This window comes from Microtus ochrogaster, chromosome 1 (genome assembly GCF_000317375.1).
Source record: "Microtus ochrogaster isolate Prairie Vole_2 chromosome 1, MicOch1.0, whole genome shotgun sequence".
NCBI classification, from domain to species: domain Eukaryota; kingdom Metazoa; phylum Chordata; class Mammalia; order Rodentia; family Cricetidae; genus Microtus; species Microtus ochrogaster.
This window is the reverse complement of record NC_022009.1, coordinates 56,050,236-56,061,436: the sequence shown is the minus strand read 5'-3', so window position 1 is coordinate 56,061,436 and position 11,201 is coordinate 56,050,236. Positions and strand designations below refer to the sequence as shown.

Genomic DNA, 11,201 nt, shown 5'->3' with positions numbered 1-11,201 from the left:
TCTTTAGGATATCAAAATAAAGACTCACTGACCTTTATTTGTGGCTAGAAACCAACTATGAGTGAGTACATCCCATGTTCATCTTTTTGGGTCTGGGTTTACATTTTAAATAGTTCTTAGTATCTACAATCTCCAGCTGAATAATCAGCCCTACAAAATCCAACATCAAGCCGAAGAATGGAAATTGGCATTAAAAAATATAGTAAATACACAACATGAAATTTACCCTTTAACCATTTTGAAATGTACATTTGGGTGAATAACACATTTTATTATGTATTTGGTATGGCCTAGACTTCAATGAAGTGATACAAGGTCCTCATTTATTTTTTTTTTCAACTAGGATGAAACTCAGGGTCTTGTTAATCTTTGGCAAGTAACTACCTACTGACCTATTTTCCAAAATATCATTTTGATAAGATTTTAGTTGCTCTCATTACTTGCTGATATTTGAAATTTATATGGTTTTTATTATCTAGGCAGGATATTGCTGTGTAGCCTTGACTGCCCCCAAACTCAATACATAGGTCAGCCTTGGTCTCACACTTGTCTCTGTGTCTCCCCGCGGAGTGCTAGATTTCAGGTCTGCGCTGCCACACTCAGATCCCAGATACCACTCCTTCCTTCCTTCCTTCCTTCCTTCCTTCCTTCCTTCCTTCCTTCCTTCCTTCCTCCCTCCCTCCCTCCCTCCGTCCCTCCTTCCCTCCTTCCTTTTTTTTTTTCTTTTTCTCCATGACAGAGTTTCTCTGTGTAACAGCTCTAGCTGTCCTGGAACTAGCTTTGTAGACCAGACTGGCCTCCAACTCACAGAGATCCACCTCCCTCTGCCTCCTGAGTACTAAGATTAAAGGTGAGCACCACCACTGTCCGCCCCCACTTTTTTTCTTAATCATCGACTAGGTGCTACCATTTTTTATGGTATTATGTCTGCTTTCTTTATGCTCAGTTACCAATTTCAAGCCTCAGGCTAAAGCTACCAAGCTTCTTGGTTCCCCCTTTCGTTCTGTGTAATATCACCATCCCCAAGTACTAATTTCATCTAGCCTCTTTTCTGTTAACAATTTCAAGTGGTTTCCAGTAGCTCTCAGCTAAATACAAACATCTAGCGCTCAAGGCTTTGTGAGTTAGTTGCCACTGCCTAGAGGCTGACCCTTTTTCCTTCACTCTGCTACAGACGAAGTAACACTCCAAGCAGAGTGGCTTGACAAGGGAAACCACTGGAGACCATCTGGGAAGGAAGAGGCAACACCGTAAAGCCCAGAGCAGAGATTTGGCCCTTCTGTTACCAGAGCCCTTAAATTTTCTCCCAGGAGATTTTTTTTTAATGTGAAAATGTTACAATTTAAACTTGTCAGATATAATTTTATATTTTTGAGAAACTTCCAAATAACTGAAAAAAAAAAAACACCCCATGTTTGCTGGCTCAGTCCAAGCCGTGGGGAGGGGAGTACAGTTGGAGGCCCTATTTTCCGTTGTTCCTGCTACCAGCTACCTTAGGTTTTCTGTGCCTACACTTATGGGAGTCTTGCTTGGTTGGAAGTGAGGCAGAGGCAGGCGGATCTCGGTGAGTTTGAGGCCAGTCTGATGTACAAAGGGAGTTCCAGAACAGCTAGAGCTATATAATACAGAGAAACCCCGTCTAGAAGAAGAAATTTTAAAATAGGTCCTAAGGGGCTTGGTTATTATCGCTGAGTTTTTTTTTTTCTTGCTAGTTTAGAGCAGTGGCTCTCAACCTTCCTAATGCTATGACCCAGTAATACAATTCCTCTCATGTTGTGGTGACCCCCAACCATAAAATTATTTTCGTTGCTACTTCATAACTGTAATTTTGCTACTGTTATGAATAGTAATGAAAATATCTACTTTCTGATGGTCTTAGGTGTTTTCCATAAAGGTTTTATTATTATTATTATTTTTTATTTTTGTGTTTTTCCCCAAAGGGGTTGCAACCCACAGGTTGAAACAGCTGGTTTGGAGTAATTTTATGTGAAAGGCATAGATACAGACATAAAATTACTTGAACACAGCATGTTCTATCTGGAGACATTTAGCGGATCTGGAATTTTATTAACTCAATTTTTGTTAAATATATATATGCGCGCATGTGTGTGTATAAATATATATGCATACATATATTTGCGGTGGTGGTATTTTACAGGTCAAGTTCGTCAAGATGTCCACCATCCCGAAGCACTTCGGACTGACAGCCCGAGAAGAATCGTATATGTTTAAAGAGCTTGAGAAGATTCGCCAGGATTCCAAAAAGGAATATCACCAGTTCAAGCAGAAGTTGGCTGACAGGCCGCTTTTTGGTGCAAGTTCTGAGGATGACCTGGAGGATGACCAGGACCAGGAGGCTCGCCCACGCAGTGCCAGAGCAAAGGGAAAAGTATCCTGGGCTGCCAAGCCATCGTCCTCGTCGACAAGGGTGCAGAGCCCAGAGCGCCCCGCCGAGGCCGACCTGCAGGGGGCGCCGCAAAGCACGCGGCGCGGTCCCGAGAAGCCCGAACCCTTCAGCCCGCGGGACTTCTACCTGCGGAGCTCGGCGTTCCTGCGGTACGGTCCCCCCAAAGCACCTCCGGTCATCGCCCGGCAGGCGGGCACCGCCAGACCCGCGCTTCTGCTGCGGCCGCGCTCGCGTCTCAAGAGGCGGCACCCCAAGAGCCGGAGCGAGCCGGTGTCCAAGGGCGCGTTCCCCCTGAGCCCCGCGCACGAAGCCCGGGTGCTCGGCTTGGTTCGCACCCGCTACCGCTATCGACATGCCAGCTCCTTGTCCAGCCTGGGCAGCGACTTCGACGATAGCGGACGGCTGCGCAGGATGCGGATCCACACCTACTACCTGCGCGAGGGCATGGGCGGTTCTCGGTGGGTGAGGCCCTCGTTCAGAAACGTGCGCGAAGGGAGCTCGACCAGCCAGGGGTCCTGGCCCCCGCAGGCGACACGCTTTTTCCCCACGAGCATAGAGGAGATCATCGCCTCTCTGCAGTCCGAGGCCCAGCTGGCTGCAGACCAGACCATCAAGGAACTCATCCAGAGCATCTTGGGCCACAACTACGACCTCACAATGGAAGTAGGTGAACTACACTAGTGTTTCTGCGTGTTCGAGCTCTAAGTGGTTATACATACATGTGTATATACACATGTGTATACATTTCCAGCACCGGGAGTTTTACTTGGTGGCATGAGGTGTCTAGTTGGGATATCGTCTGCCCCATGGTTTGGTGACTCCATTTAGACTTCTGCTGTAGTAGGTTTCCATATGGTTTTTCAAATGGTAGTGTTAGTTGTTCTTCCCCTTATTCCCCCCTTTCCCTTTCTCTCCCATCCCCTTCCCTTATAATCTTCCTATTCAAGTTTTCCCGTTGTCTCTCCACACTGCTATAGTCTAGCCTACCCACAGTTCCTTTCTATGTATCTAACCTCTGGGCTTATTCAGCTGCTAGCATATGTATTGAAAGCTTAAAAAACTAACATCTGCCTATAAGAGAAAAGAGGCATTTGTTTTGTTGGGGCTGGATTACCTCACCCAGGGTGATTTTTCCCCCCTAGCTCCATCCATTTAAAGACAAGTTTCATCTTTTTAACAGCTGAATAATATTCCATTGTGTGACTATACCACGCTTTCATTTACCCATCAATCAGCGGATGAACATCTAGGCTGTTTCCAATGTCTGGTTATTATGAATAGAGCAGCAATGGACACGGATGTGCAAAGGTCTCTGTAGCAGGATACAGAGTCCTCTGGGTATGTATCCAGGAGTAGTATAGCTGGATCTTGAGGCAAATCTAGTCCCAGTTTCCCTAGGAACTGACATTGATTTCCATAGTGGTGGTACCAGTTTGCATTCCAACCAGCCATAAATAAGAGTTTTCCTTTTCCCACTTCTTTGCCAGCATAACCTATCATTTGTTTTACTAATCTTGGCCATTCTGACTGGGGTTGGATGGAATCTCAAAGTACTTTTAATTTTTTTATTTATTTTTATATTTTCTTTATTTTTTGAGATTATTATTTAATTAAAAATGTCTCCCTTTCCTCCCTCCAACCCGTCCCCCATACACTTCATAATTTATGACCTCTTTTTTTCGCTAATTGTTATTGCACACATATATGTATTTGCATAGAAACATATTCCTAAATATAACGTGTTGAGTCCATATAATGATACTTGCTTGTCTGTTTTCAGGGCTAACCTTTCGGCACTAGGCAACCAATTGGTGGGCTCCTCCCTTGGGGTGGGGGGGGCACCTCTCCTGCTCCTAGCTTTACTCAGTTGCCTGTAGTTCTTTGTGTAGGGTTGAGACCTCCCAGGCTTTCCCCCATGCAGTCTGGAATGGAACATTCATTGCTCACCTTTGGGCAGTCATGTTGCTGAGACTTGGTGAATGTAGCTTTGGATGTTAATAGGAGATACACTCTCCCAGAAAATTCCCTGAACTTCTGGCTGTCACATTTCCTTCCCCTCTTCTGCAATGTTTCATGAACCCTAGCTAGGGTGTTTTGAAAACGTATGACTGGACGCCACAGCCCTGCATTTTGTGATCACATTGGGTGTGATTTTATATAGTGGTCTCTGTTACAGAGAGGTTACCTTGATGAAGGTGAAGGTGAAGACTACTCTTACCTGTGGGTAGAAGGACAGATGTTTATAGATTATTGTTAGGGATTATGCTGGTGTAGACAACTAATGGCTGTAGATTCTCCTCCAACAATCACGATCTCACTAGCATTAAACAGTTAACTGGGTTTCCAATACCAGATGTGGCGTCCTTCTTAATGAGCAGACCTTCAGTCCGATTGGAGAGCTGTTGGTTGTTGCCAAGGTATGTGTGCCACTACTGCACGAAGAGTTATCATCCCAAGCTGGTCTTTGACGTTATTCATAGGCGTCATAGCTGGGTAAGACTAAAGGCTGCCTTTCTCCTTTGGAAGTTTGCATTCTGCCTCTTAGCTCAGTGAAAGGCAGTCGTTGGGGAAGGGGCATTCAGGTCAGCACCAGCTCCAGGGTCTCTGGCCCTGTTTCTGAAGGGCATGGTGTCTTCAGTAATAAGGACTTAACCTTCCACCTATGGGCGATAACCAAAGGCAACAGCAGTAGGTTGTATGTTTTGGAAGTCTCTTAGCCCTGGTCATCCACTCAACAGAGGGCTTTTCATTTCTGGGGTTCTGTTAGGTGGTCTTTGGTACTTGGAGGGAGCAGTGTCAGTCCAAATGAGAAAGTTCATTAAAAGTAGATATGTATATTTATATACTGAATTCCCTACGTGCATTATAGTATTTTTTAAAAAAGTGAAATAGTTAATAACATGCATCCTTGTGCCTTTTCAGACACCCTTCTTGCTATTTTGCCCACCTCTCACCCTTTTCTGTATTTACCTCCCTCTGCTTCACTAAGGAACCCCTTCCCCTCCATTCCCCCTCTCTATTGCTCCCAACCCCCCTCTATATTGGTGCGATGGTTTGAATAAGAGTGGCCCCTTAGGCACACGTATCTGAATGCTTAGTCATCAGGGAATGGCCCGACTTGAGAAGGATTAGGTGGTGTGGCCTTGTTGGTCAACAGGAGATGTTTAGACATCCACACTGGATAAGCCAGGGTGTTCTCCTGTGGACAGCAGGAGATGTTCAGATATGTACACTTGATAAGCCAGGGTGTTCTCCCGTGGTCAGCAGGGAATGCTCAGGCATCCACACTGGATAAGCGAGGGTGGGTGTTCTGTGGTTGGCAGAGGATGCTCAGAACAAGAGATGAAGGAGGCCGCTTGGGTGTGCTGGTGTCCTTGAATGTCCATTTTTTCCGTGGGAGGGTTGTAGGTCTTCATTTCTCTTTTGTAAAGAACGTGGTCTGCCCTCGCTATATCTTCAAATTCTCCTTTCCTTCGACAGATGAGGTCTCCCACTTTCTGAGCACTTCTTAGGAAACTCTGGAGTTGACAGAAGCTCCAGGTGCCTCTCCTGCTCCCACTGGCAAGTTTGCACAGAATTCCTGTGGCAACATTTTGCCTGTCAGTGTCTTTGGTTCTCCTTTGACCATGTTTAGCCGTTTTATTCCAAGCCCCATAGTCATCCAGTGTCCATCCTGATGTACTTGCCTTGGCACACTCTCCATGAACAGTCTCTTAAATGTGTGTGGTTCCTTACACATGTTATAGAAAGACACATAAAGAAATAATAATAATAGAGGTTGATCCTCTGCAATCTAAAGCCCTCTAAGATGGACTTCATATTTTAGATTTTCTTTTTAAGTTTGTTCAACTGCTAATCTATGAAAACATTCCGAAACACACACACACTATAAATAATACCCAACCGGTGTATCCTTTTTTAAAGTTCTGTTTCTCAGCTTCTCTTTTTGTTTGTGAGACAGGGTCTTGCTCTATAGTCCAGAAGAGCCTGGAACTAAAGTCCTCCCTGGTGCTGGTGCTGGGATCACAGATGTGCACCATGGCATCGGCTGTAAGCTCTTTTTAGCTAACCATATGAAGAAATATTTATTATTTATATGAATTTCCGGTCTTAGTACAAGGTGTGTTTTTCTGCACACACGTGTATGTGTGTGTATGCATACACACAGATAATGGATTTTTTAAAATATAAAACTAACACTAAACTATACATATACTTCAGCTTATTTTTGAAACATGGTAATGAATATACATTAATAAGTATGTTATATTCTTTTAAACAGCTGGTATTGTGTATTGTTTAAACAATTTCTCGTCTCTGTTCAAATTTCAACTTTATCTTGGGAACAAATTTCTGTTTGTTGAAAGTATATTGTAGAAATCTATTGAGATCTGGGCAGTGAAAATAATCCATATTGTTTGAATGACACCAATGACAGAAAAGAATGGTTGGGCTCATCTTTTCTACTCTGCATGATACGTTTATTAATGCTTTGTGTAGGACTTTGTTTTCACAACATAGTTTCTTATGATATTTCCAATGATATAATCATTAAGAATCTCCCTGTGATTATCATCAAGTCAAAATATACAATATATTCGAGATAGGGTTTCTTTGTGTATTCCTGGCTGTCCTAGAACTTGCTTTACAGCAGGCTAACCTCAAACTCAGACAAAGATCTGCCTGATTCTGCCTCCCAAGTGCTGGAATCAAAGGTGTATGTCACCATGTCCAGCATATTTATACTTTTCAATTTAACATTTCAAGATCTATTATATTTTTTAATACTTTCAGTAAATATTAAAATGCTTGTGTATTTTTCATTTCCAAATGGAAAATAGAATATTTGTATTAGTTCTCATAGATTCCTTTTCTGTTAACTGGCTCGGTTATTGCAGTAATTTTGAACCAAGCCAGAAGCTGTTCTCGCAAAATCAATTTATTCTTTGTTGAATACAAGTACAGTTTATTTACATGAGTTTTGCTTTGTTGAGATTGGAATACAGAACTACTTGAAAAATGAGATGCTAATTCATTATAAAGTTCAGATTATCTTCCCTATTGTTTACTACAGATGCTACCCAATAATTTTTTTCAGTTTCTATAACCAGATCCCTGATTTTAAACCATTAAGTGGCAAAGTCCATGTGTATTTGAACCTTGGATGTGATCTGTCTTTACATGTATGAAATTGATCTGTATATGTGAGGTGACATGAACAAAATGCTGCGGACAGTAATTTCTTTCGCTGGCTGCTGTAACTGCAGTTATTTTCACGTTAGGGTGAAGTCATCCCTTGCCTGCTCTATGGATCATTATTTCATATAAATCTTAATTCACCTTTATTTAATGTTTATCCTTTTACATTGGACTGACCTACCCAAGGCCTCAGAATCTCCTTGAATGGAGGTGAAGCAGACACTATCTGGATAGTTAAAATCAGCACTATTTCATTAATGTTACAGAGCGTTTGTCTTTTTTTTTATTAAATGACATATTGAAATTTTGCATGCAAATGGATGGAACTAGAAAAAGCCATTCTGAGTGAGGCAACCCAGACCCAGAAAGATGAACATAGTATGTACTCATAAGTGGATAGCTATAATGAGCCTATAGTTTAAGACCCTAGAGAGGCTAAGTAAAAAATATTTTTTATTCTTTTGGCTATTTAAGTACACATACAGTGTATTTTGATCATATCTACCTCTAGCTTCCCTCCTTCCCCTCCACCCAGACCCCTCCAGAGTGTGCCCCTCCTACCTGTGTGTTCCTTATTCTATTTATAATCCAGTTAAGTCCAATTAGTGCTGCCTACATGAACATGGGCAACCTACCAGTTGCCACACTCTGGGAGAAAAATAACTTCCCCTCTGTGACTAGCCATCATTTGTCAAAAGTTCTTCAGCTTTGGTTGGAGCCTTATTAACCCTTCCCTCATCCATGTTGGAATTATTAACTGACTTGATCTCTTCAGCTCTCCTGCCGGTAACTGTAGGCGGAGTTTCTCTGTGTCCTGGCAGCTGCTCCCAAAATCCATACAGACTTATCATTAATTATGAAGTCTTGGCCAATAGCTCAGGCTTGTTACTAGCTAACTCTTACATTTTTAACTAACCCATATTTCTTATCTACTGTCTGCCACATAGTAGGACAAATGAATCTCTTTCTCTCCCTGTCTCCTCGTGATTCCGAGACTCCTCCCCTTTTTCATCATGCTCTCCTTTTGTCTCAAGTCCTGTCCAGCCTCTACCTGTCCAGCTATTGGCCAGCCATCTTCTTTATTAAGCCATTCACACTGACATATAATGACACAGGATGAAGGACTGTTCACAGGTAGCCATAGCCGCCGTGCTCATGAGTACAAGGACGATGTTGTACCCACGAGACATCATTTCATAGCACTGCATTTCCCTTCTCCAGGCCTTTAATTTTCTCTGCTCCCTCTTCTGTGATACTCCCTGAGCACTGAGGGCATTGGCACTGATGTCTCAGTTTGGGCTGAGCGTTCAAGTCACTTATTCTTAGCCCTTTGACAAACTTTGAGTCCCTGTGTGGACTGCTACCTCCTGTATGAAGAAGCTTCTCACACCAAGTGTGAGAGCATCACTTGTCTATATTAAACATATAATTAGAAGGTAATTTGACAACCTGTGTCTCTAGCAAAACAGTAGTGGAGTAGTGGGTTGCTCCATTAGGGCACATTCCCTCCCGAGATGTAGGCTTTTGGCCAAGTTTACAATGCCAGGCACAAATCATCTTCTGTGGAGACATCTTGGAATCTGGGCAGAAAACAATTGGCTACCCCAGTAACAGTCATTGCACCCGTGGGCATGTCTTGCCTGGGAGGTTGCATGCAGGTTTCACCACCTTGTACGTAAATTGGTAGTTTTTTCACCCCAGCAGTTATATATCACCTCGGTCACTTTGAAAGCTATCCAGGAGGGCAAAAGTTTCCAAGTCAATGCAGTTTGATTTCTCCATGTCCTGAAACCAAAACATGCTGTGTCTACAGCAATAAAATCTTACTGTCCTGCTATGTTGCTACACCAAGAGGAATGGTGATAGACCTGTGTTGTTTGGAGGGGATATATACCAGTGACAGCAGGTTCCTCTATAAGCTTAGTATTAATTGTTAAATTAATAATATCTTCTAATTTTCAATATCTTCTAATATACTTCTAAATACTAATTTTATAGTACTTTGCAAAAAATGCTTCAAGTTACTTAAAGTCCAGATATATATATATCATATAAGATCTGGTAGCTTTATTCTCCTACTATGTAAACAGGTCTAGGCTACAGAAAGATAGGACCAGCTTATAATTGTCTTTGGAACATTCGTTACAGAAGGGAGTCGTCTGTTATATTAGATTATAAAGTAAGAATGTGGGCAAGGGAGGGTATTTTCTTCTAGAGAAACAAAATCATTTCTGAAGTGAGTCATCTGTTATATTAGATTATAAAGTAAGGATGTGGGCAAGGGAGGGTATTTTCTTCTAGAGAAACACAATCATTTCTGAAGAATCCCAGTTTGTATTTTTCCTCAAATGGTTGAAGGAACAAATGAGATCTCAACATGAATTTCAAAGACCTGTCCATGAAGAATCAGAAGTTGCCTTGCAAGCAACTGTTGAGGAGGAAGGGGGTTCTCTTGTCTACCACCAAGCTTCCCCCTCTGGAAAATAGAAGTGAAAAGTACTTTTGTTGTCTTTTAACATATCTAAACCAGCTTGAGGTGGGTTTCCATAAGATCTTTTCTTAATGCTTTGCATTGGCTGATCCAGCCCTTCTCTCCCATGCCTGCTCTCAGACCATTTTGTTGACTGCCTCCAGTGATGACTTCTATTTACATTGTGTAAAACTAGAGGGAAAAGTTTATACAAGCCCAGATAGAAACATGTAAGGATGATAGCAAGGCTAAGAATAATATGGCTGCCTTGACAGCAGTTTGAATCAACTACATAGCCCAGGAAAGTTATACACCAGCTTATTATACACAAGGAACTTTTTATTTTTTTATTAGTGAAAAGTACAGTATTTGGTTGCCCTTGAATTCAGATATCCTGTAACTCCCAACAGCCTGAAGCTAGGCAGCTGTATTTTTTTTACAGTGTTTGTTTTTAAAATAGAATAATTAAACATGTGGGTTTTAAGGATGGGTAGATAAACAGTTTTGACAATAAATTCAAAATCTTGAAAACTAGCCAATTATAATCATGGTTAAGCATCTCTTACCCTAAATGAAAATAGGCTAGCGATTGCATAGTGCATTTTCTAATTGTATTGAATATATATTTCACCTTAAGGCTGATATTCTAAGGACCCATCCTTACTTTATTTCTTATGTGTTAAATCTTTTGTCTCACCAAAGTAGGGAGGAATGACTTGATGGACTTAATCATACATGTTCTCATTGTATGTTTTCATGATCGTGGCAGAATGAAAGGTTAAATTCCATGAAAATGGAACACATCCTCATTTAATGCACTGCCCTGGACATATTTTACTTCATGATGTTATTACATAGGAAAGAACTTTCAGAGTTCTGGGGATTAATTGCTCATGGTGTTTCTTGCCCCCGTTTTGCCCTAAAACAGTGTGTTGATTTGGAAACACACACACACACACACACACACACACACATACACACACACACACACACACACATTGTACTACAGACAAGGAAACATAGATCTCATTGAGGAAAGTGGTTTTTGCTAGGCCTTATGCCAATTAGGTTGGGCCCTGGACTAGTGAGCACTTGTTTTTTTTTTTTTTTTTTTTTTTTTTTTTC

General features: G+C 41.8%; 1 protein-coding gene across 1 annotated transcript in view; it reads left to right on the top strand.

Annotated features, from left to right (window-relative positions):
* The first annotated feature begins 2,173 nt into the window (after positions 1-2,173).
* The window catches only part of Ttc6 (tetratricopeptide repeat domain 6), a 152,590-nt gene continuing 143,562 nt past the window's right edge, over positions 2,174-11,201 (top strand). Inside the window, exon 1 of the mRNA XM_026789898.1 lies at positions 2,174-3,070. Within this exon, the coding sequence (XP_026645699.1) occupies positions 2,174-3,070 (897 nt within the window). The remainder of the gene's footprint in view (positions 3,071-11,201) is intronic.